General features: G+C 42.1%; 1 protein-coding gene across 1 annotated transcript in view; it reads right to left on the bottom strand.

The window, feature by feature from the left end:
• Positions 1-3,645: 3,645 nt before the first annotated feature.
• LOC126249192 (uncharacterized) overlaps positions 3,646-27,646 on the bottom strand; it is a 149,911-nt gene continuing 125,910 nt past the window's right edge. Inside the window, exon 3 of the mRNA XM_049950880.1 lies at positions 3,646-3,959. Coding sequence (XP_049806837.1) covers positions 3,646-3,959 — 314 coding nt within the window. The remainder of the gene's footprint in view (positions 3,960-27,646) is intronic.

The following is a 27,646-nucleotide window of genomic DNA, read 5'->3' as shown; positions in this document are numbered from 1 at the left end:
GCGTAGCTCAAGTAAATATCTCATAGTTTAGCGTCCCTTTCCTGTGTATTGTGTAGATAGTCATAGTTATAGTATAGACTCTCCCTTAATTTTCTATCTCTCTTTAGAAATGTTAGTGTGGGCTGTAGATCATCAGGGTTGTTTATTTTGGGCGTCCAGCACTTCCAGCTGTGTCTGTCTGGCGCGCACTCACTTGTGATTTGTTGATTAGCCTGCTCCCCAATAAGCGGACATTGCGTCGCTCTGATACCGCTTGCGTCGCGGCGAGTTGTGTATTGCATTACACGCTACCGTGCGTTTCACATGTTCATTTATTTGTTTACAACTGGGCTACGTGCAAGGCGAAGCGTTGTATTTAGAGTAATGTCGTCTCTGGACACATAAAAGTAAAATTCTTCCTTGTTACTACCACTCATTGTTACACATTTGATATAAGAAAAACTAGAAACAAAAATTTTCCTTAACGGCTAACAGCATAAATTTTGGAGTGTGACTTTTCAGTAGCCTAAATCTAATATTGTTATACACATATACAACTTAGAGTGTATACAGCCCTTCTTTCAATATATAAACGTTTTCAAGTCTTTGTATGGGTGAAGGCCCTTGTCTTTACCCGTGTTCATGTGTACGAATCTGTATGATTCCGGGTAGGGGATTTTAGTAATTACATGTGGTCCAGTGTGTAGTAGTTGACACTTACGGTTCGGTTTTCCAATTTTGTGGATTTGGGATGTATTCTAAGTAACACCTTTTGCCTTATATAAAATTGTGTTGTACGTTTCAGCTGCCTGTCGTATATGCGTTTCCTATGTTTAGCCCAGGTTTCAAGGTTGATTACTGTTTGTCGTATTTTATCATTGAGTGATAATTGCGGTATCAGAATCTTGGGCAAATTTTTTTCCCATTCGTCTACCTGTTTGCAATTTAACATCATCTCATTTGGTGTAAATCAAGTTGATGTATGGGGAAGGTTGTTAACAACTTGTAAGAAAGGAGTGACATATTCAATCCACTTGGTATGTTTACGTTATATGTAGGTCCTTAAAAACCTGTTGAATTCCTTAAACATCCTTTCTATGTGGGATGCTTCGGGGTGAAATCTGGATACTAAAATGTGTTTGATCTGGTTAGAATCTACAAACTCTTTCCATTTACATCCAACAAAATATGAGGCATTATCTGTTAACATAACTTCTGGTTTCCCTACTCTTGCAAAATAATTCTCTTTGATTCGTCTTATAATTGAACTGGTTGTAATGTTCTGTACAGCATACAATTTTATGTATTTGTTGAAACATGATACAGACCTTCTATATACTTTACGCCACCCTAAACACTGGGATAGGGTCCAGCCACATCCAAATATGCTTTTTCTAGAGGTTTTTAAGCCACAGTGAGATGTAGTTCAATATGTTTAGAGTGAGATGTAGTTCAATCTGTTTAGAGATGTTAGAATGTTTTGTTTTATGGCAGACAATACATTTTCTTACCACCTGTTTGGGGAAATAACATTTACCTGTTTTGTCAGTGCACTTTGCTGTGCCATAATGGCCCCAAGTATTGTGTGTGTGTGTGTGTGTGTGTGTGTGTGCGCGCGCAAGATAAAATCATCCACATATTCCCCTGGGAAACACACGCTCCATTGTTCTTGTTTGGGATGGTTCCTATGTATCAGATAACCTTATGAATAGTGAAAAACCTTTTTAACTTTTCATTACCGTTTTGCATAAGTTTCGCTCTTACCTTAGTGCAGCGTATGTCTCCCTGCTGTAATTGCTCCATGTGTTTACACATGTGGACATAGTATGGTCAGAGTGTTTTGTCTTCCATCAGCATAGCTCTTATTTCACATTTCTGCTCTAAACGATCGTTAAATTCCTCTACGCCTTGTAGTAATCGAGAAGGAGCATTAGTTATTATGTTCTTGTCTCCTTTTATGTACACTATTTCAAAATGTAATTCTTGAAGGTACATACACCACCTGTCTATCCGTTGGTGTAGCAATTTACAAGTTAACAGAAATGGTAGGGACTGATGGTCACTGTTTACTTTTGTGTGTTCACCCAAAGGAAATATTCAAACTTTTTAAAGGACCAAATTACAGATAAACCCTCCAACTCCGTAACTGAATATGAACATTCAGCTTCGGATAAGTTGCGGCTGGCGAAGTTAATTACTTTAGGGATGAGTTTTCTCTCTTGTACCATTTGAAAAAGGCATGCACCAAATCTTGAGAAGACGCCTCGGTGCATAATCAAAAATCCTTCTTCATTTCTGGTTGAGACAAAATATTAGCATTGAATAAGGCTTGCTAGATGTTCTCGAAATCGGTATGACATTGCTTGTCCCATAACCAAGGTCTGTTTTTCCAGAGAAGATTGAGTAAAGCATCACTGTTCATAAGTTGGTTAGGGATGAATTTCTTGAAAGAGACTAGGCCTAAGTATGCCTTTAAATGCCTCTTGTTTTGAGGAACAGGACAGTTCCTAATGGCATCAATTTTTTTAGGCTCTGGCAGTAAGCCTTCCAATGAGATTATGTGTCCTAAAAATTTTACCTTTTCTTGTCCGAAATTAGTTTTCTTGAGATTTTCTGTTACTACATTCGGAGAAGCAGTTCAATACTTGTTCAGTCAATCTTAAGTGTTCTACCCGAGTGGGTGTTGTGACCAAGAGGTCGTCCATGTATACTGTTACCTTACTCAAAAGTTCAGGTCCTAGCACTTTGTCCAGAGCAGAGATAAATACACCTGCACATACATTCATTCCAAATGGTAATACTTGAAACTCAAAGCTGCTGCGCCCACATACGAAGGTGGTAGACTTCTGACTTTCTTCATGTAGTTTTATCTGCCAATAAGAGGACTGGAGATCGATTATATTAAGAAATTTAACATCATGAAATTTCATAAGCTGTTCCTCTAAATTGTCTGGACGTGTTCGTACTGGTACAATGATCTTAGTAATACTACTTGCGTCGAGGACCAAACACACCTTGCCATCTGACTTCTGACTTACCCATGGCCAAAATAGGACTACAATAAGGGGAAAATGATGGTAGTATTATGCCCCATTCCAGCTTCCTGTTAATCTCTTTTCTTACTGCTTCCCTCTTTGTCCATTGTATAGGGTATGAAGTAGAACGAAAAGTTTCATGAGGATATACTTCGATTTTGTACACAAAATCCTTAATGATACCCGATATTTTTTCAAATGCATGTATAAAAACAGGTATCAGTTCCCTAAGTTCTGCTTGCTGTTCTTGAGACAAGTACTTTGACTCACTTACTTTCCTGTTTATTGTGTCGACATTTACCTCTCCTGCTGCCGACTGTTTGTTGTACATATTGATAATATTGATAAACATGACTATGGGAGTTACCAATTGAACTTCAAAGTCGTGAGTAACTTCAGTTTTACGTCTATCAATACTTCCCCTGATTAGATCTATTGCAGATAATTGGTTATTTACTGTGAAATGACATTGGCCCTTGCCTGTATCAATTTGTACTTGGTATGTCCTAAATGTATCCCCACTGATTAAACAGTGAACTATTAATTTCTCTACTATCAAAAAATTGCATTGTACAGAAAACTGTCATAATTGGATGGCAATTAAAGCTTGTAGTTTGACGCCTTTCAATTTCTAACCAGTCGCAGTTTGTACCTTGCTATTTTGCACTGGCAGTGTTGTTAAACGCTCACGTTTCTTCAGTTCTTGAAAGAATCCTTGTGACATCAGATTAATTGTGACACCCCTGTCAAGCACGATGGGTACATCAGGGTCAAACATTTTGGCTTTAATAGTAGCTTTTACCTTGCCCTCTGTCAAGTTTACCAATGTATCCTCATTACTTTCATACAGATCATCTTTTACATCACTACTTTGCTCGTATCTGATGAAGCAAGTGTCGATAAAGCTCGTGGCCCCATCCTCCTCCCAGGTCACAGAACGGCGGCCTGCCGAGACCGGTTAAAGTTTTCTGGTGCCGCTGTGGCATCGGTCTCTGGGTTAGGTGTAACATCTACTATATGGAATGTTGGTGTTTGATTACGCCAGTTAGTATCCTGTGAGGCTCTAGACTGAAATTCTCTTAGCCTTTGATTGTTATTCGGCATATGTGTGCTACTTTCCTGGCCGAATTCGGCTGTCTGTGGATTATTTGGCTCTCTGGTATTGTTTTGCGTTTGCCAAGCTTGTGTCTGTATATATTGTACAGGTTGGCTGTTGTTTTTGTTAAATTTTTGTCCATTTCTTTTATATCCGCCCTTCAATTTACGGCGTTCTCCATTTTTTGCTCACACTCCTGTAGATACATAGTTAGGTGTCACCGGAGTTGAGAACGTTCGTGTTCATATTTGCAACATTAAAGGAAAGCCTTGCTGTCTGTCATCTCTAACGCGGTGTTGAGGTAAGACCATAGAGTAAATATCTCTGGAGTGAGCATTGCGTTCTGCGCATGTTGTCAACATTAAACCAGGATTGACACGCGTTCTAGGGACTTCGCTGTGCGTGTGTGCTCTCTGCAGCGTTTGAAGTTTATAATATCGAGAGTTTTTGTTGTGTTTCACCGTTTGTTGATGGTGTAATAGCGATGGTGAATTACTGTTGTTGCTACGGATGCAAAGAAAGTATGTGAAAGGAGAGATGGTAACTTTTCATGGGTACATACCATGTAGTTCTAATTATAGTTATCATATTATTAAGAGACACTGTACGTGTTCAAAAATTTCGAGACGCATTATAATTAAGGCTTGATTCTGTAGACCTATTTTTCTACGATTTTATGACTATATAATAGATATTACGGCTCGTACAAAAGCTTAGAAACAATCGCTTCCTCTCGTAAATTTACTAGCGGAACAGGAAAGGGAATGGTTAGTTGTTTCAGCAAATACTATCCTCCATGCATTTATCAGTGACTTATCGATTATGTATAGATTACTTAGTCTACTATTTATTTAATAAACTGGGAGCATGTTCGTAAAATGCGTTAAATAAATACTTCAAAGTGTCACCAGTAAGAAAAATTGTGCCTTAGGTCGCAAAAACGAGAAAATAAATACGCAGAAATAGCAGAAAAAAAGGACGAATTAGCAGGGATATAATCGCTAATGTGTGGCAAATTCGGTGTTTTTCGGACACTTGCAAAGTACTAGCGTACTGTCAAGTCGTTTTGCAAGACTATCACTGCAAAAATGCACGTCAGGCTCTATAATACTATTAAGTAAGTACCGTATCATACCGAAAACTACCAGAAATCGAGTGCATCTGAACTGTGACACCTATCGCAAAGAAGCAGGATGTAATATCACTTGCCCTTAAAAGTTACGTAGCTGGTATATTCCCAGTATCAAATGGATACTGTTAAAATGTCTGCGCAACATATATAAATAATCCACGACACGTACGAAAAGAATCCGTCTGTACTAGGGACGTAGTGACATTATAGATATACAGGGACAAACACACGACGTCCCGAGAACACGTGACCAGGCCGGCAATGTATGTTGACAACACAAAATCTGTACTGCGCATGTGAATGCTCACTCCGGAGATATTTACTCTATGGGTAAGACGTGGGACACTGTCACTGTAATAGCCGTCATGTTTGAGCCTCAGTACCTGCTGCTGGGGGCCGGCGCGGGCAGCGCGCAGGCCGGCTTTAGGGGCATGGGCAGCCTTCCGCTATCTGAGCGCCACGCGCCGCTGCCGCTGCCGCTGCCGCTGACGCCTGCTTATCGATGATCCCGGTCGCCTACGATCGTCACGCCAGATACATGGCCCCCGCGTGCCGCTGCTCACCGCGCGCCGCATCTGCCTCGCAGGACAACACCCACCTTTCAGTTGTGGGGACGTCTGTCTCACCACAAAGAAAGGAAGGAACCGAGATGAAAACTCTTATCTTGTCAACATTGAGGTCGGTAGAGACGGAACACAGCGATAGGTGGAAAGGAACGGGGCAGTAAATCGGAAGTGGCCTTGTTGAAGGAATCCGTAACAGCCCAACACGCTGATCGGCTAAACCACAATGACCATGTGTTCTTGATCGGAACGGAGGCAGTTGATTCCGAAACACAACAGAAATGAGATGGGGCAATGTAAATCCACTGCGGGAAATGAAATGACAGGCTCCCAATCTACTTAAAATTTAAGCAATGTTCGAGTATAATGACTTTTCTTGAGACTAGAAATCTATTCTGTAGGAATCAGCATGGGTTTCGAAAAAGACGGTCGTGTGAAACCCAGCTCGCGCTATTCCTCGACGAGACTCAGAGGGCCATAGACAAGGGTTCCCAGGTAGATGCCGTGTTTCTTGACTTCCGCAAGGCGTTCGATACAGTTCCCCACAGTCGTTTAATGAACAAAGTAAGAGCATATGGACTATCAGACCAATTGTGTGATTGGATTGAAGAGTTCCTAGATAACAGAACGCAGCATGTCATTCTCATTGGAGAGAAGTCTTCCGAAGTAAGAGTGATTTCAGGTGTGCCGCAGGGGAGTTTCGTAGGACCGTTACTATTCACAATATACATAACTGACTTTGTGGATGACATCGGAAGTTCACTGAGGCTTTTTGCGGATGATGCTGTGGTATGTCGAGAGGTTGTAACAATGGAAAATTGTACTGAAATGCAGGAGGATCTGCAGCTAATTGACGCATGGTGCAGGGAATGGCAATTCAATCTCAATGTAGACAAGTGTAATGTGCTGCGAATACATAGAAAGAAAGATACCTTATCATTTAGTTACAATATAGCAGGTCAGTAACTGGAAGCAGTTAATTCCATAAATTACCTGGGAGTAGGCATTAGGAGTGATTTAAAATGGAATGATCATATAAAGTTGATCGTCGGTAAAGCAGATGCCAGTCTGAGATTCATTGGAAGAATCCTAAGGAAATGCAATCCGCAAACAAAGGAAGTAGGTTACAGTACGCTTGTTCGCCCACTGCTTGAATACTCCTTAGCAGTGTGGGATCCGTACCAGATAGGGTTGATATAAGAGATAGAGAAGATCCAACGGAGAGCAGCGCGCTTCGTTACAGGATCATTTGGTAATCGCGAAAGCGTTACGGAAATGATAGATAAACTCCAGTGGAAGACTCTGCAGGAGAGACGCTCAGTAGCTCGGTACGGGCTTTTGTTGAAGTTTCGAGAACATGCCTTAACCGAAAAGTCAAGCAGTATATTGCTCCCTCCTACGTATATCTCACGAAGAGACCATGAGGATAAAATCAGAGAGATTAGAGCCCACACAGAGGCATACCGACAATCCTTCTTTCCACGAACAATACGCGACTGGAATAGAAGGGAGAACCGATAGAGGTACTCAAGGTACCCTCCGCCACACACCGTCAGGTGGCTTGCGGAGTATGGATGTAGATGTAGAATATTTCGTAATTTTGATTAGAATAGTGAAAATCACTATAGGTCTGAAGCAGTGGGAGCGCCTTCTAATCATAAGGAATAAGCCGGCCTTTGTGGCCGAGCGGTTCTAGGCGCCTCAGTCTGGAACCGCCCGACCGTTACGTTCGCAGGTTCGAATCCTGCCTCGGACATGGATGTCCTTAGGTTAGTTAGGTTTAAGTAGTTCTAAGTTCTAGGGGACTGATGACCTCAGATGTTAAGTCCCATAGTGCTCATCAGAAATATAGAAAAAGGACAAACTAATTATTGCCAAACAATACGGTCGCCAGTTCACTAGAGACAATTCCAATATGCAACTCACTTATTCCAACAGCAGTTTTCGTGATTTAGGAAAACTTACGCCTTTACTTCACTGAAGAGTCAAAGAAGCTTTTCAAACTCAGAGGAGTGTTTCTGGAGCCACTCTGTAGCAATCCTGGACGTATGGGATGTCGCATTGTCCTGCCGGAATTGCCCAAGTGCTTAGGAATTCATAACGGACATGAATGGCTGCAGGTGATGGGACAGGATGCTTACGTACGTGTCACGTGTCAGAGTCGTATCTACACACATCAGAGGTCCAATATCACTCCAACTGTACACGCCCCACACCATTACAGAGCCTCCACCAGCTTGAACAGTCCCCTGCGGACATGCAGGGACCATGGATTCATGAGGTTGTCTCCATACTCATATACGTCAATCCGCTCAATACAATTCGAAACGACACTCGTCCGACGAGGCAACATGTTTCCAGTCGTCAGCAGTCCAATGTCGGTGTTGACGGACCCACGCGAGGCGGAAACGTTTGTGTTGTGCGGTCATCAAGGGTATACGACTTGCTGCATTGAAATCTGCAGCAATTTGCAGAAAGGCTGCACTTCTGTCACACTGAACGATTTTCATCAGTCGTCGTGTCCGTGCCGATAGCTGAATGGTCAGCGTGACAGACTGCCGTCCTAAGTGGCCTGGGTTCGATTCCCGGCTGGATCGGGGATTTTCACCGCTCAGGGACTGGGTGTTGTGTTTTCTTCATCATCATTTCATCCCCATCCGACGCGCAGGTCGCCCAGTGTGGCATAGAATGTAATAAGACCTGCACCAAGGCGGCCGGACCTGCCCCGTCAGGGGCCTCCCGGGCAATGACGCCAAACGCTCATTTTCGTTTCCATCAATCGTCGTTGCTCCGTATTTTGCAGGATCTTTTTCCGGCCGCAGAAATGTCGGAGATTTGACGTTTTACCCGATTCCTGATATTCACGGTACACTCGTGAAATGGTCGTACGGTAAAATCTCCACTTCATCGCTACTTCGGAGATACTGTGTCCCATCGCTCATGCGCCGATTATAACACCACGTCCCAATTCACTTAAATCTTGATAACCTGCCATTGTAGCGGTAGTAACCGATCTAACAACTGCACCAGACTCTTGCTGTCCTACACAGGCGTTGCCGACCGCTCTGTCTGCTTACAAATCTCTGTAGTTGAATAAGCATGCCTATACCAGTTTCTTCTGCGCTTCAGGGAATTACGTAAATCCATTGCGAGTAAAGAGCGAAAATTTTCTTATTCCATTACAAATTAAATCATTTTGATTATCAGAAACACACTTCCATCCAAATTGTGGGAAAGTTCAGTACTATGAGCCAAAACTTTATGACCAGTGCCCACCGCGAGATTGTATGCTGCCTGGTGGCCCTGAGGGCACGTGATGCGGTAAGAGATATACATGAGGGGGTCAAAGACAAATGGGGAGTCATTTTCTCGACTATAAGTGGCGCAAATGCAGAAATATGCCTACTTAAGCGACTTTGACAGATTGTTGTGGCCTAGTTCCTTGGAGCGAACATCTCGGAAACTGCAAGGCTGGTCTTCTGTTCGCGTGTTACTGTCGTAAGCATATATGGAAGGCGCTTGAAGAATGCTGAAACTACCAGTAGGCGACAAGAAGTTGGATGTCTATACCTCATCACACAACATAGGGATCGGAGGCTTGCCTTCTCTCTAAAGTAGTACAAGCGGGGATCTGTGCGAGGTCTGACGACAGAATACGGTGCTGGCGCAGGCACAAGTGTTTTGGAGCACAACATTTAGCGCACACTGTTAAACATGGCGTTCCGCAGCAGAGGACCCTACGTGTTCCCGTGTTGACCCAACAACATCTTCAATTATGATTACAGTGTCACGGGATCATCGGGATTGAACCGCGGATCAATGGAATCGTGTCGCCTGGTCGCATGATTCCTGTTTATTGTTAAACCAGGTCGATGGTCGTGCCCAGATACGCCGACATCCAGGAGAGCGGCTGCTCGAAACATGCAGCATGCAGCGTACCCTGGATGCAGGCCGGTGGAAGCAGTATGATGTTATGGGGGACATTCCTCTGTTCTTCCATGGGACCTCAGGTAGTAATCGAAGGCACTATAACAACTGTGGGATACGTGGACATTATTACGGACAACCTGTAACCCCTTAAGCTTGATGTCTTCCCCAACAGTGAGGCATCTTCCAGCAGGGTGACTGTGCGTTTCACAAGGCCAGAAACATGCTGCAATGGTTTGAGGAGCATGATAGTGAACTCATGTTGATATCTTGGCTATCAAATTCGGCTTATCTGAATCCGATGAAACCCAACTGGGACGCTATCGGGCGCCAGTTCCACACCCATAAACCAACCGACCGTAAATTACGGAAAGTGTGTGACCTGTGCGTGGGTCTGGCGCCACAAACCTCTGCAAACCTATCAAGTACTTGTTGAATCCATGGCATGCAGAACCACTGTTGAATTGCGTTCCAGTGCTGGACTAATACATTTTTAAGTAGATGCACACAGTGTTTCGGCTCATCAGTGTAATTTGTACTGAAACAAATTATCACCAGTTGGAATTTTTTGTGATCTCTCCAAGGCATTAGACTGTGTGGATCATGTCACACTCTTAGAAAGACTCAGGTTTTATGGAATTGAAGGCTGTACACACAGCTGGTTTGAATCATACTTAATGAACAGAAAGCAAAAAGTTGGGCTGAATAGCACAAATAATATTGGGAGAGTGGTCAATTCTAGTGAATAGGGAGTTATCACGAAGGGAGTCCCACAGGGTTCAATTTTGGGTCCTCTGCTGTTCCTTATTCATGTGAATGACCTCCCACTGAAGTTCAGAAAGCGGAACTAGTACTTTTTGCAGATGACACGAGTGCTATAATAAATCCCATTCCAGAAAAAGCAGCTGAAGATATTGTTAAGGATGTCTTTCATAGAATTATGAAATGGTTCTCAGAAAATGGACTCTCCCTTAATTTCGAAAAGACTCACTATATCCAGTTCTGTACACCGAACAGAGTCATACCGACAACTGATGTAGCATATGAACAAGGCTCAGTTAACAGGGTGCATTTCTCCAAATTTTTGGGTGTTCACATTGATGACAACTTGAACTGGAAGAAGCATATTACTGAGCTTCTCAAACAACTAAGTCCAGCTTCTTTATCTCTTTGTATAATCGCTAGTCTTGGTAATAAACAGATAAGCCTCCTAACGTACTTTGCATATTTGAATTCAATAATGTCTTATGGAATAGTTTTCTGGGGTAACTTACCACTTAGACATAAAGTATTAATTGCACAAAAGAGAGCAGTGAGAATAATTAGTGGTGTTCACCCAAGGACGTCATATAGGCACCTTTTCAAGGAGTTAGGTGTTTTAACTGCACCATCAGAGTACATATATTCGCTAATGAAATTCGTTGCAAATAATCCATCTCAATTCGCGAAGAACAGTGATGTTCATACGTACAACACTATAGGGATAAATGATCTTTCCTATCCGTTATTGAAGCTGTCAGTTGCTCAAAAAGGAGTGCATTATTCGGCAACAAAAATCTTTGATTTTTTGCCCAACAACACAAAGTGTCTGGCAGATAGCTGATCAAGTTTTAAATCTAGCTTAAAATCATTTCTTTTGGACAACTCTTTCTACTCCATGGACGACTTGCTGTTTCAGAAATGGTAAAAAAATGTACCTCTAAATGTAGTTGCATGTGTAGAACTAAAAATTTTAGTAATAGTAATATTAGCACTATTCATGTGTGTATAAATATATTGTAATCTGACTTGCTCCACATCATATAGATAAAATAATCGGGAAAATGATCTACGGAACATGACATAGTTAAAACTAAACTAAAACCGCACAGGGACTTCAAAATATAAGTTACACAAATTGTTGCAATATTAAAACCTAACAAACCACCGGATCTCTCCCAGAACTTTCGGAAAATTCCCCTGCTCAGTTGAACTTACACACTCTTGGATAGACTTATGTACCATAGAATTAGAACACATTCCAATAGAACAAGCTTGTTTTATGCCTCACTGAAACTGTGACGACGAGGTGCTAGCTCTGACAACATTCACAGACGCCAGTATCCTGGAGAAACTAAAAACATCGGCGGTCTTTATCGAGATTATGGCAGCGTACTTTGAGGGAAGGGGTGATTTTCAAATTACTGAAAATAATTAAATGCCAAACTACAGCTTCTTTTATTAATAACATGATAAGTAATCGATAGTTTCAGGTTTGTTTGGATGGAAATAGAAGCTCAATAAAGAAACTAAATAAAGGCCTATCACAGGGTTCAGTTCTCACACCTCTCCTATTCAGCCTTCGCATTTCTGACGTTCCAAAAACATCTTCATGGAAATTCTGCTATGCGCCGTGTTAAAGACTGGAAGGCAGAGAGTGGAATGATATCAAATGACCACCATATCATACACTATACCATCGCTGGAAGGGAAATCCAAGACATTCCAAGAAACCTGCGCATAAGGCCCAAATATAACACGAGGATGCTAACTGGCAAGAACTAAGAAGGGTGTTTCAGTTTTCGGGAAGTCCATTTCTGAGTGATAATGTAGATATTAAAGAGCAAGAACTGACAGTGGCTATACATAAAGCAATGGAGGCATCGATACTTGTCAGCAGAGGTCATTCTAAAAGAGTACCTTACATCTGGACCGAGGCGCTGCAGAAATTAAGATGTGAAACAGGAAGAGCCAGGAAGCAATACCAGAACAGCATGACCCAAGAAGAAAAGAGTCTGAAGGCTGCATAGATACAGATATTTTAAACAACGTTTTAAGGAAGAGTTATGGAAAACAAAAATGGAACGATGGAAGCAATTCGCGGAGGCTAACTTAGAACTTGATTCCTAGGATGTACCATCTAAAACAGTGTGTGAGAAAATACGATGACCAACAGTCTTATCCACGCTCAAAAGGGATGATGGGATGGCAACAGAAAATTAGGAATAGTCAGCTGTCCTGCTAATAGAAACACTATTTCCTGACGAAGGAGTAAAGGGCGAGACAAATGATCGGCGTAGGTTACGAAAAATGTTTTGGGAAGACTATAGAAACAATAAACGTGTGTACTACTTCGAACAAGAACACATTAGGCAAATAATTTTAAGACTGAAAAAGAAAAAGTCTCAAGGACCGGACGGGATCCCCGCCGAAGTAATACAAGCTCTTTGGGCCCAATTAGATAGTTACTTGTGCGAATTGTACAATGAGTGACTCTTGCAAGGAAAGGTACCTGCACTGCGGAAGAATGCTGAAGTGGTAATAATTAGTAAAGGGCAAGATAAAGATCCAGTGATACCTAAATCCTACAGACCAATATGCCTTTTGAACATTGTCGGTAAGATATTTGAAAGACCATTAACTAAAAGATTACAAGATCACATACTGCCACCCGGGATGATATCTTACCTGTATGGTTTAGAAGAGGCAATCCAACTGAAGACGCAATTAATATGGCAATTTCACTAGCGACAGATACACATTCTATGTACACTCTAGTGATGATGATTGATATTGATGTCGCTTTCGATAACCTGTGGTGGTCATCTTTCCTATGTCGCCTTAGGGATTTGGAGGGACCAGAAGCGCTGTACAGGTGCCTGAGAGATTATTGCCACGTGCGACATTTTTCTTTAACATGCCCAGGAAAGAAAATAACGAAGACAACAACAAACGGTTGTCTGAAGGATCAGTGTGGGGTGTAGATTAGATTAGATTTACTTTCATTCCAATTGATCCATAGTGAGGAGATCCTCCAGGATGTAGAACATGTCAGAAAAACAACAATACATGACAAATATTTACAACTCAAACAAATAAGCTAATGTACCATTCCACAGGTCCCAAGTGGAATGATCGTCATTTTTTATTGAACACTATATGAAAGGATCACTTTAAAAATACTAATGCACTGAATTCAAAATAAAAATTTTTTAAATTTATTTATAAGGTAATAAACGTGTAATACAACTACTATAATACTTATTTACAATGAACACATTACTGCACTGAAATGGTGCAGAATTTAGCTTGTACTTACACACACACACACACACACACACACACACACACACACACACACATACACTTATTTACACTTAACACATTACTGCACTGAAATTGTGCAGAAGTTATATTGTACTTTATATATATATATATATATATATATATATATATATATATATATCATTGGTTCTACTGAGAAATTCATAAATGGAGTAGAAGGAGTTGGCCACTAATAAATCCTTTAGGCTTCTCTTAAACTGGATTTCATTGGTTGTTAAGCTTTTTATGGCTGCTGGCAAGTTATTGAAAACGTGTGTTCCTGAATAATGCACACCTTTTTGGACAAGACTAAGTTACTTTAAATCCTTGTGAAGATTATTCTTATTTCTAGTATTGATTCCATGAATTGAGCTGTTGGTTTGGAAAAGTGATATATTGGGAAGCAGTAGTTAGTATTCCTAGTTCCCTAAACAGGCTTCTGCAGGATGTTCTTGAGTTCACACCACATATAACTCTCACTGCACGTTTTTGTGCCTGGAAAACTTTAGCTTGGCTTGATGAATTACCCCAAAAAATAATCCCATATGACATTATGGAATGAAAGTAAGCATAGTATGCCAGTTTTTTCATTTTTATATCCCCTATGTCTGACACAATTCGCATTGCAAATAGAGATTTGTTAAGACGCTTCAGCAATTCTGTGGTGTGCTTTTCCCAGTTGAATTTATTATCAAGCTGTAATCCCATGAATTTAACACTGTCCACTTCTTCTATCTGCTTGTCATCGTATGTTAGGCACATACTCATGGGACACCCCTTACAAGTTCTGAACTGCATGTAGCGTGTTTTTCAAAGTTTAGTGACAAAGAATTGGCTAGGAACCAGTGATTAATGTCCACAAATATTTTAGTAGCTGATCTTTCTAAGACTACACTTGATTTGCTATTTATTACAATGTTTGTATCATTGGCAAAGAAAACGAACTTGACATCTGGTACTGTTACTGATGAAAGGTCATTGATATACACAAGAAAAAGTAAGGGCCCTAAAATGGAACCTTGTGGGACCCCTCATGTAATTAGTTCCCAGTTGGATGATGCCTGATAGCTTGATACATGCCTCTTTCCTAGTAACACCTTTTGTTTCCCGCCAGAGATATAAGATTTGAACCATTTTGCAGCATTTCCTGTTACACTTTAATATTCTAATTTGTTTAAAAGGATATTGTGATTTACACAGTCAAATCCCTTTGACAGATCACAAAATATACCAGTTGCCTGCAATTTTTTATCTAATGAATTAAGCACATTTTCACTGTAAGTGTAGATAGCCTTCTCAATATCAGAACCCTTTAGAAATCCGAACTGTGACTTTGACAGTATGTTCTTTGAGATAAGATGGTTATAAAGCCGATTGTACATTACCTTTTCTAAAATTTTTGAGAATGCTGGCAAAAGTGAAATTGGACGGAAATTTATTGCTATTTCTTTAGCTCCCTTCTTAAACACTGGCTTAACTTCAGCATATTTTAATCATTCAGGAAATATTCCACTGATAAACGACTGATTACACAGATAGCTTAATATGTTACTTAACTCAGAATCTCATTCTTTAATTGGCTTTATTGATATTTCATCATACCCACTAGATGTTTTTGATTTTAAAGATTTTATGATGGACATTATTTCTGCTGGGGTAGTGAGGGTCAATTTCATATTATGGAAGCAACTTGAAATGTCTGGTCGGAGGTATTTCATAGCAGCATATACAGAACCTGACAACTCCATCTTTTCAGTAACAGTTATAAAATGTTTGTTAAAATGTTCTGCAACACTATACAGAGTTCTGGGTGGTAGCACTGAAGCCCATACCATAGAAGTTACATGACAGACGTAGAATAAGCATACTGGTAGCATTTGCGGAAGACGTGCTGTTCGTTGTAAGTGGTGAATCCAGACGAATGTAATGCGCCGCTACACGAACTTGAGGGTTGGTGTCGAAGTGTTGAATTGCCACTAGAACTTAGCAAAACAACGTACCTCCAGTTGAAAGCGAACCTAGTAAGAAACCCTAAAATAAAATTAAATGATGTAACGATTAGGAGAAGCGCTGTAACGATATATCTAGAGGTATTTCTGGATGAACGTCGTAACTTTGCACACCATATAGAGGAAGCAGACAAAGACCTGATGTGTGGAATTCCTTGCTGTAGTGGAAATGCTGCTGACGTGCTGCTCTACGCCCAGGGAATCCAGCAGACAGTGGCTGTTGACCAGGGCAGTATGAGGGCGGATTCAGTAGCGGAAACAACCATCTACAAGTTAAAACCACCAAAATAAAATGAACAAGCAGAGAACTAATTCTGTAGTGCTTATAGTAGCATTAGTAGTTAGGTAACTGGTTAAGGGTTTTGTAGGAGTCTTGTAGGAGTAGAAGTAGTCGTAGTATTTTAAAAATTAAGTATCAGAAATAAATAGTTAGTACATGATTTATTACTATCCAAGGAAATGTGATTTGCATGGCCTGTTTTAGCTTTTCAGATAATAGGCTGTAATTGTGCGGAATAAATAAATTAATAAATACACATACGACATCGCTCTGGCTTGTCATTCAAAAGAACTTGATCAGTCAGAAGGAACATTAACGGAGGACTTAGAGGCCCTTAAATATTATTCCAAAAAATGGAGACTGATGTCCAGTACCAGTAAGAGCGAGGGTGGTGCGTTTCACCTTAACAACAAACAAGCTAGCAATGAGCTCAAGGTGCAATTTGATGGCTATATTCTCTGTCACAGCAAGTACCCGAAGTACTTTAGCATCACACTCGACCGCACTCTGTCTTATAAAAAATATCTGGAGACCATGTCAGTCAAGATAAAAACTCGCAACAACATCATTCAGAAGCTGTTTGGCATAATCTGGGGGGCTTCAATGGAGACTTTGCGTACATCTGCTCTTCCACAAGGTTTTTCGGCTGCAGAGTATTGTGCTTCAGTATGGTGTAATAGTTGTCATACTAGCCTCATCTATGCGCATCTCAACAACACGATGCGCTTGATTACTGGTACAATCAGACAAACTCCTGTCTACTGGCTTCCCCTGCTAAGCAGTATTTACCCACCACAGATTCACAGAAATGAAATCCTGCTTAGAGATTACCACAGTATACAATAGAACAAGGAACTAATCATTCATCTACGTCTACATCTATATGGTTGCTCTGCAATTCACACTTTAGTGCCTGGCAGAGGGTTCATCGAACCATTTTCCACATCTACATCTACATGATTACTCTGCAATTCACATTTAAGTGAAATTTCCTGGCAGATTAAAACAGTGTGCCCGACCGAGACTCGAACTCGGGACCTTTGCCTTACCCATGTCTCCGCAGTATCCTTTCTTTCAGGAGTGCTAGTACTGCAAGGTTCGCAGAATAGCTTCTGTAAAATTTGGAAGGTAGGAGACGAGATACTGGCAGAAGTAAAGCTGTGAGTACCGTGCGTGAGTCGTGCTTCGGTAGCTCAGATGGTAGAGCACTTGCCCGCGAAAGGCAAAGGTCCCGAGTTTGAGTCTCGGCCGGCACACAGTTTTAATCTGCCAGGAAGTTTCATATCAGCGCACACTCCGCTCCAGAATGAAAATCTCATTCTGGACACATTTAAGTGCTTGGCAGAGGGTTCATAGAACCACAAGCATACTATCTCTCTACCATTCCACTCCCGAACAGCGCGCGGGAAAAACGAACACCTAAACCTTTCTGTTCGAGCTCTGATTTCTCTTATTTTATTTTGATGATCATTCCTACCTATGTAGGATGGGCTCAACAAAATATTTTCGCATTCGGAAGAGAAAGTTAGTGACTGAAATTTCGTAAATACATCGCGCCGCGACGAAAAACGTCTTTCCTTTAATGACTTCCATCGGAACTCGCCTATCATATCTGCCACACTCTCTCCCCTATTACGTGATAATACAAAACGAGCTGCCCTTTTTTGCACCCTTTCGATGTCCTCCGTCAATCCCACTTGGTAAGGATCACACACCGCGCAGCAATATTCTAACAGAGGACGAACGATTGTAGTGTAAGCTGTCTCTTTAGTGGACTTGTTGCATCTTCTAAATGTCCTGCCAATGAAACGCAACCTTTGACTCGTCTTCCCCACTATATTATCTATGTGGTCTTTCCAACTGAAGTTGTTCGTAATTTTAACACCCAGGTACTTAGTTGAATTGACAGCCTTGAGAATTGTACTATTTATCGAGTAATCGAATTCCAACGGATTTCTTTTGGAACTCATGTGGATCATCTCACGCTTTTCGTTATTTAGCGTCAACTGCCACCTGCCACACCATACAGCAATCTTTTCTAAATCGCTTTGCAACTGATACTGGTCTTCGGATGACCTTACTTGACGGTAAATTACAGCATCATCTGCGAACAACCAAAGAGAACTGCTCAGATTGTCACCCGGGTCATTTATATAGATCAGGAACAGCAGAGGTCCCAGGACGCTTCCCTGGGGAACACCTGATATCACTTCAGTTTTACTCCATGATTTGCCGTCTATTACTACGAACTGCGACCTTCCTGACAGGAAATCACGAATCCAGTCGCACAACTGAGACGATACCCCATAGGCCCGCAGCTTGATTAGAAGTCGCTTGTGAGGAACGGTGTCAAAAGCTTTCCGGAAATCTAGAAATACGGTATCAACTTGATATCCCCTGTCGATAACGGCCATTACTTCGTGTGAATAAAGAGCTAGCTGCGTTGCAGAAGAACGATGTTTTCTGAAACCATGCTGATTACGTATCAATAGATCGTTCCCTTCGAGGTGATTCATAATGTTTGAATGTAGTATATGCTCCAAAACCCTACTGCAAACCGACGTCAATGATATAGGTCTGTAGTTCGATGGATTACTCCTACTACCCTTCTTAAACACTGTTGCGCGCTGCGCAATTTTCCAATCTGTAGGTACAGATCTATCGGTGAGCGAGCGGTTGTATATGATTGCTAAGTAGGGAGCTATTGTATCAGCGTAATCTGAAAGGAACCTAATCGGTATACAATCTGGACCTGAAGACTTGCCCGTATCAAGCGATTTGAGTTGCTTCGCAACCCCTAAGGTATCTACTTCTAAGAAACTCCAGCTAGCAGCTGTTCGTGTTTCAAATTCTGGAATATTCCATTCGTCTTCCCTGGTAAAGGAATTTCGGAAAACTACGCTCAATAACTTCACTTTAGCGGCACAGTCGTCGGTAACAGTACCATCGGCACTGCGCACGAAGGTATTGACTGCGTCTTGCCGCTTGTGTACGTTACATACGTCCAGAATTTCTTCGGATTTTCTACCAAATTTCGAGACAATGTTTCGTTTCATACTACTTCTCTACCATTACACTCGCGAATGGCGCGTGGGAAAATGGGACACCTAATTTTTTCCGTTCGAGCTCTGATTTCTCTTATTTTATTATAATGATCATTTCGCCCTATGTAGGTGGATGTCAACAAAATATTTTCGCATTCGGAAGAGAAAGTTGGTGATTGAAATTTCATAAATAGATCTCGCCGCAAAGAAAACCGCTTTTGTTTCAGTGACTGCCACCCCAACTCGCGTATCATATCAGTAACACTCTCACCCCTCTTGCGCTTTAACACGAAACGAGTTGTCCTCCTTTGCACTCTTTCGATGTCCTCCGTCAATCCCACCTGGTAAGGATCCCACACCGCGCAGCAATATTCCAGCAGTGGACGGACAAATGTAATGTTGGATGTCCCTTTAGTGGGTCTGTCGCATCTTCTGAGTGTTCTGCCAACAAAGCGCAGTCTTTGTTTTGCCTTCCCAACAATATTATCTATGTGGTCTTTCCAATTTAAGTTGCTAGTACTTGTAATTCCTAGGTATTTAGTCGAGTTGACAGCCCTTAGATTTGTGCGATTTATCGTATACCCAAAATTTATCGGATTTCTTTTAATACCCATGTGGATGACGTCGCACTTTTCTTTGTCTAGTGCCAATTGCCACTTTTCGCACCGTACAGAAATTCTCTCTAGATCATTTTGTAATGGGAATTGATCGTCATCACGACATACCTCTCTTACGAAGACATAGCTTTTGTTTGAGACATCCGCCAGTGCTGTACACTGAACAGCTAGTTACAAGTAACGCCAAAGCAAGACATATCTGAAACAGGTATTGCCAACACATCAGAAATTATCAAGACAGGGAGTGGTTCGAGAAAAGTAATTATGATATTGTGGGTGTTGGATGTCGAATTTGACAGGAAACTGTGGGCCACATTAAATAGAATCCGCATTGGATGTGCATGTTGCTGTCTCACTCTATAAATGGAGTACTGAGGAGTCTCCGAGTTATGTCAGTGGTGCACTGAAAAACCGTGTCAAACATGTAAGAGGGGAATGCGTCCTACGATTCTGTAAGCGCACGTGGAATGATTTTATGAATACCACTGCCACCTCGGTGGAATGGATTAGAAACCTAGATATTAGTATTTATTCGATTTATTTTTGTTTTATGAAGTGACATTCATTACATGTTATAAATGTATTGCATGTGTGCGTCATACGAATGACAGCAGTTTTTACTGAATGCTGCATTATATCTCAAACAAACAGATATATGACACTATTTTGAACACAGTCACCAAGTCTCTGTAAAGAACGGTTGGAACATTCTGCCAATCGTTTAGTTCCTCCACGATAGAAATGCGCTCCTTGGTCACGATGCCATTCGAGAACATCTGTTTAGACCTCCTCGTAGTTAAAAATCTCTTTCTCCCCGGATATTCTTCCAGCTTGCCGAAAATATGGAAATCGCTTGGTACAAGATCTGGACTTCGTTATTAGCATCGCGTCTGGGCGGCCTTCGTCAAATTGTTTACGCTATTTCGCCACTACTGGACGCAAAACTGCATTTGGCCCAAATAGAGCCAGAGTTTCACGGTTAATCTATGAGCAATATAGACTTATTGCCCACAAAAGCCGTATTTTTCACGTACTTTACCTTTATGATATGTTTCCACCTGTCGCGTCATTTGAATAACACGATGTGATGCACCCTATCCTTACCACAGCAGAACTGTCTGCCTGAAACTCAGAATATATAGTCTCTTCTGACAATGCCCTATCTTGTTGCGCAATGCTCTTAACGAGGGACGATATGTCTGACTTACTTTCCGATGTCCATACGTAATTATTATGGCTCAAAAAGCACATACATAATAATATTTCAAATGTAGCGAAATCATTACGCTTACTGGCACAGGGTAGTACTATCTAAACCGTCTAAAACTACTCAACTAAAATTTATGAGTAATCCATAACGTAATTTTACTCTCAGAAAGATGATTCAAGTGACGAAATACTTCATTCAAAGACCAAGGTCGATAGAGTCAAATCACAGATCAAAGAAAAAAGACAAAAAGGAATTAATGACATTAGCTGCCAGTGGGAGTTGTTTAAATCAATGGAGAAAGTTGAAAAATTTGTGCCAGATCAGGATTCGAACCCATGTTCTTGCTGACTAGGCAGATGCGCGAACCTCTTCTCCATTCTGACACAGTGGTCATCCCAACCGCACGGACTACCCTAGCACGCCTTCCTCAAACCTAGTTTCTCAACTTATCTACACACTACTGACGTACTGATCCTTGTCCACTATACTCACTGCTCGTGACATTTCGTCAGTTCCCATAAGAGTTTGGGCATCGTGTGCATCCGCATTGAGGTGATCAACTGGTCGTCCTTGCCTTAATTATATATGCGATGACTGCTCTTTCGAAATGTCCAAAAGAGCAGACACTGCATATATAAATAAGTCGAGGACAACCAATTGATCGCTTCAGCGCAGATGCGCACCACACTTAAACTCTTCGGACATGTCCGAAAGAGATACACCACATGCGTAATTAAGGCGAGGACGACCAACTGATTGCTTCAATGTGGATGCACACCACACATGAAATCTTACAAAAATCCGCAAAATGCCGCAAGTAATGAAGATAATTGGCAAGGGGCACTACGACACTAGTGTGTGGATAAGTTGAGAGTTTGGGTGTGATGGGGACGTGCTAGGTTAGTTCGTTAACAGACATGTCCAAAAAATCAAAAACCACATTTATAAAAGTTGGAAAGTATGAGAAAATTTGTACCAGGTTGATACCCATATAGCTATTTAATTCAATTTATATGTAACTTACTGATTACTTTTGGAATTAATGATTTTAATTGTTGATCCATTTGAATGAACAAGAAATCTGATTTAAATTACTATTGCAAATACGTTTAGAGGGTCATATAGGCGTGTTATACTTAAGAGCCAAAGAAACTGGTACACCTGTCTAATATCGTGTAGGGCCCCCGCAACCGCGCAGAAGTGCCGCAATACGACGTGGCATGGACTCGACTAATGTCTGAAGTAGTGCTGGAGGAAAGTGACATCATGAATCCTACAGGGCCGTCCATAAATTCGTAATAGTACAGAGGGTGGAGGTGTCTCCTGAACAGCAGTTGCAAGGCATCCCAGATATGTTCAATAACGTGCATTTCTGGGGAATTTGGTGCCGAGCGGAAGTGTTTAAACTCAGAAGAGTGTTCCTGGAGGTGTGGAGTATCGCATAGCCCTGCTGGAATTTCCCAAGTCCGTCGGAATGCGCAATGGACATTAATGGATGCAGGTGATCAGGCAGGATGCTTACGTACGTGTCACCTGCTAGAGTCGTATCTAGACGTATCAGGGGTCCCAAATCACTCCAACTGCACGCGCCCCACACTGTTACAGAGCCTCAACCAGCTTGAACAGTCCCCTACTGACATGCAGGGTCCAACGATCCATAAGGCGGTCTCCATACCCATAAACGTCCATCCACTCGATACAATTTGAACCGAAACTCTTCCGACCGGGCAACCTGTGTCCAGTCGTCAACAGTCCAGTGTCGGTGATGACGGACCCAGGCGAGGCGTAAAGCTTTGTGTCGTGCTGTCATCAAGGGTACACGAGTATCGATGATGTTTCGTTGAATGGTTTGCACGCTGACACTTGTTGATAACCCAGCTTTGAAGTCTGCAGCAATTTGCTGAAGGGTTGCACCTCCGTCTCTTCAGTCGTCGTTGGTCCCGTTCTTGCAGAATCTTTTTCTGCAGCAGCGATGTCGGAGGTCTGAAGTTTTACCGGATTCCTAAAATTCACGTTACACTCGTGAAATGGTCGTACGGGAAAATCCGCACTTCATCGTTGCTTCGGAGATGCTGTGTCCCATTGCTCGTGCGCGGACTACAACACCACGTTCAAACTCACTTAAATCTTGATAACCTGCCCGATCAAACAACTGCACCAGACGTTGTATTATATAGGCGTTGCCGACCGCAGCGCCATATTCTGCATGTTTACATGCACTATGTGATCGAAAGTATCCGGACACCTGGCTGAAAATGACTTACAAGTTCGTGGCGCCCTCCATCGGTAATGCTGGAATTCAATATGGTGTTGGCCCATCCTTAGCCTTGATGACAGCTTCCACTCTCGCAGGCATACGTTCAATCAGTTGCGGGAAGGTTTCTTGGGGAATGGCAGCCCATTCTACACGGAGTGCTGCACTGAGGAGAGGTATCGATGTCGTTCGATGAGCCCTGGCACGAAGTCGGCGTTCCAAAACACCTGAAAGATGATATAGGATTAAGGTCAGGACTCTGTGCCGGCCAGTCCATTACAGGGACGTTGTTGTCGTGTAAGCACTCCGTCACAGGCCGCGCATTATGAACAGGTGCTCGATCGTGTGAAAGATGCAACCGCCATCCCCGAATTGCTCTTCAACAGTGGGATTCAAGAAGGTGCTTAAAACATCAATGTAGGCCAGTGATGTGATAGTGCCACGCAAAACAACAAGGGGCGCAAGCCCCTCCCCTCCCCCCCCCCCCCCCCATGAAAAGTGCGACATCATAACACCACCGCCTCCGATTTTTACTGTTGGCACTACACACGCTGGCAGATGACGTGCACTGGGCATTTGCCATACCCACACTCTGCCATCGGATCGCCACATTGTGTACCATTATGCATCACTCCACACAATGTTTACACTGTTCAATCGTCCAATGTTTATGCTCCTTACACCATGCGATGCGTTGTTTACCATTTACCAGCGTGACTTGTGGCTAATGAGCAGCCGCTCGACCATGAAATCCAAGTTTTCTTACCTCCCGCCTCAGTGTCACAGCACTTGCAGTGGATCCTGAAGCAGTTTGGAATTCCTGTGTGATGGTGTGGACAGACATCTGCCTATTACACACTACCACCCTCTTCAACTGTCAGCGGTCAGTCGACAGACGAGGTCTGCCTGTACGCTTTTGTGCTGTACGTGTCCCTTCACGTTTCCACTTCACTATCACACAGGAAACAGTGGACCTAGGGAAGTTTAGGACTGTGGAAATCTCGCGTACAGACGTATCATACAAATGACACCCAATCACCTGACTTCGTTCGAAGTCCGTGAGTTCCGCGGAGCGCCCCATTCTGCTCTCTCACAATGTTTAATGACTACTGAGGTCGCTGATATGGAGTACCTGGCAGTAGGTGGCAGCAAAATGGTCCTAATATGAAAAACGTATGTTTTGGGGTTGTCCGGATACTTTTGATCACATAGTGTACCTCTGTATTTGAATATCCATGCTTATACCAGTTTCTTTGGCGCTTCAGTGTGTTTCGTTAACTCAATGAGACTCTGTTGCAATTAGGAATATGTAAAGGATCTAATCCCAGGAAAGAATGACACGAGGATAATGACCGACAGTGATTATAAAATTGCAGATAAAGCAGGTAGACAAAATATGGAAATATAACAAACACAACACATTACAGTACCTAACATGGTGTAGGAAAACAGTTAGTGTTCAAAACAGCTTCCAGTCGTCTCGCATTGGTTAAATATGGTTGACGCCCTGCAATTTCCTTCTTATGGAGCTCCCTTCGTGTTTTTTTAGTGCTAGCAGGGTTGCGAGTGCAACATTCAGTTGTCTACTGACTTTATGCCTGCAAAATAATGGCAAGTTGATCTAACGCTGTCTTCTCTCGAAAGTAGACCATAAAGGCTCAGTGGTATTAAGACTTGGTGACTGTGTTCGCCAGAGGACATGCGATAGTTCCTCCACATCCTCAAAAAACCAGTCCTGGTCAATGCGATCTGTGCCGTCTTGTAACACAAGATCACCAGTGGGGAACAAACATTCCACCATGGACTGGAGCTGATCACCCAAAATGGTCACATATACTTGGCAGTAATGTGACCTTGCAGAATAACTATGCAGTTCATGCAATACCACGATTTGTCAGCCCAGATCATCGCCGAATCCTCGTCATGTTCCCTCTTGGGACATAAACTAAGCAGAGGTGGGAAACAGGGTGAAACAAGACTCATCTGGCCAAATCATTTTATTCCAGTGCGCTATCGTCCAGGATTTATGGCTTCAGTACTACGTCTTCCTTCTTTGGGGATTTGTATCACTCATGGGTGCTGTTGGAATTCGAGCTGGCCTACAATTCCCATCTTATGGTGTTTCCTTCGTGTTCTTTTAGTGCTAACAGGGTTGCTAGTGCAACATTCAGTTTTGCACTGACTTTTGCAGCTGTCGTTTTCTTATTGTTCGTCACAATTTTCTTCAATGACCGTCCGTGACGATCACTCCGTACAGACCTTCGTCCACGCTGTGACTTAATGGATGATATTTTTCCGCTTTCCCTGCGTGCTTAGCATCTCTAAGTTGCAGAAGCACCCGCCATAAGAGCAGCGTCCAGTTTCCAACGTTAGAATTCATTTAGCTCCGACATAATGCACTTACAACTACACAATACACTGTTTTGACCACGAATGACATTTGCAATGTAGTGAGGACATTGTACAGGTATGTTTGTGGTGAAATACAACACCGCAACCTATAGGCTTGCCTAGCATCTGAGTTTATGTTCAAGCACACATATCTCGTGGTGTTTCCATATTTTTGTACAGTCCCTGAAAAACTGCATAACTTTGTTACCATTATGTAACCAACTCTTCCATTGGGGCCGCCCTTTACATATGAAAGAGGCTAAACTAAGTCCCTCACAAATATCGGTTAGAGGAAGTCGGATGATAACTCTCGGCAACATTCCACTGGCATTCGGTGACCATCTCTCCACATGGTTTACATTAGTTATTGTTTTCTTCCGTAAGAATAGTAACTGGAGCACCAGTCCATCTTCCTTTGAAATTGATTGTCACACCTCTTTAAACATTCTAAACCACCTTCGACCTGTGCTGTAGAGAAGAACAGACTCTCCGTAGGCCTCCTGTAACATTGTATAGGCCTCAGCTGAAGATTAGTTGACACGAAAGCAGAATTTCAAAGCCGCATATTGTTCCTCGCTTGTTACCTCCATTGCAGCGGTAGGCGATACTGAACATGTCTGACCTTGGCTACCTCTCACAGGTGGGAACGAGGAACAATGAAACTACACATTTAGCTAACAGAATATCATAAGATTAAATTTTAGTGCGAGAAATTATGACCATAAAAATTATGATTATTCTTTATTCAACAGCTCCGTAAATCAGCCGCGTAAGCCAGTCGGAGTAGGTCGATCGCATTCTTTTTCTTCTGTTTGCAAGGGCCTTTGGATGGCCACCTACTCCTAACAATCTTATTTGCTGTATGTATTCAAATATCTATCTTCCTCTACAGTTTTTACTCTCTATAGCTCACTCTAGTAGCATGGAAGTTATTTGCTGATGTCTTAACAGACATCCCATCATCCTGTCCCTTCTTCTTATCAGTGTTTTACATATATTCCTTTCTTCACCGATTCTCCAGAGAACCTCCTCATTCCATATCTCATCCGTCCATCAAATTTTCAACATTCTTCTATAGTATCACATCTCAAATACTTCGATTCTCTTCTTTTCTGATTGTCCTACAGTACATGTTTCATTCCCGTACAATGCTTTGCTCCAGACATACATTCTCCGAAATTCCTTGCCGGCCGCGGTGGCCGAGCGGTTCTAGGCCCTTCAGTCCGCAACCACGCGGCTGCTACATTCGCAGGTTCGAATCCTGCCTCGGGCATGGATGTGTGTGATGTCCTTAGGTTAGTTATGTTTAAGTAGTTCTAAGTCTAGGAGACTGATGGCCTCAGATGTTAAGTCTCATAGTGCTTAGAGCCATTTGAACCTCAGAAATTCCTTCCTCAAATTTAGGCCTGTGCTTGATACTAGTAGACTTCTCTTGGCCATGCATATACATCAGTACAAAAGCATTACTTACACCGTCGAGAAAATAACAAAGAAAAAAACAAGAAATAGTAATGTTTGGTTTCAAATGCGTTAATTCATTAGAAATCACCGTGATATTCGTCTCCCGTGGTTTAGAGAAACGACAGGTAGCGTACATCCGAATGCCTGGGCAGAGTTTTGAGGCCCGCTCCTTCCGAACAATTGTGTAGTGCCCTAATCCCTGCATTGCCCCGGTCGCTTTCTGCTTGAGTTTTGACCATTTACAATAATCCCATACTTCAAGGTGGTTCACTTTTTTTCTTCCTGTTTATAGTCTATTGGTCTCCTCAACGTCGAAAAAACGTATCGCAACTGATTTCTAACTCAGATAAGAAGTTTTCCAGATTAGCGAGTCGGTAACGCAGTGCTAAAGGTATTGGACACGCTTTCGGTATGAACGTGTTTCTTTTCTGAGCCGTTTCTAAACCGATTAAGGTGAGCAGCAGGACTGTTGCTTTTAGCAGACCTTGTCCGAATTCCTTCCACATTCTTGTCCAGTTTGAAATCGTGCTACGTCTTTAACGGCCTCATCATCGACAAGTCGTTA

The sequence above is a fragment of the Schistocerca nitens genome, chromosome 1 (genome assembly GCF_023898315.1).
Source record: "Schistocerca nitens isolate TAMUIC-IGC-003100 chromosome 1, iqSchNite1.1, whole genome shotgun sequence".
NCBI classification, from domain to species: Eukaryota; Metazoa; Arthropoda; class Insecta; order Orthoptera; family Acrididae; genus Schistocerca; species Schistocerca nitens.
Note: the sequence above shows the minus strand (reverse complement) of the source record. Positions and strands in the feature narration are given on the sequence as shown.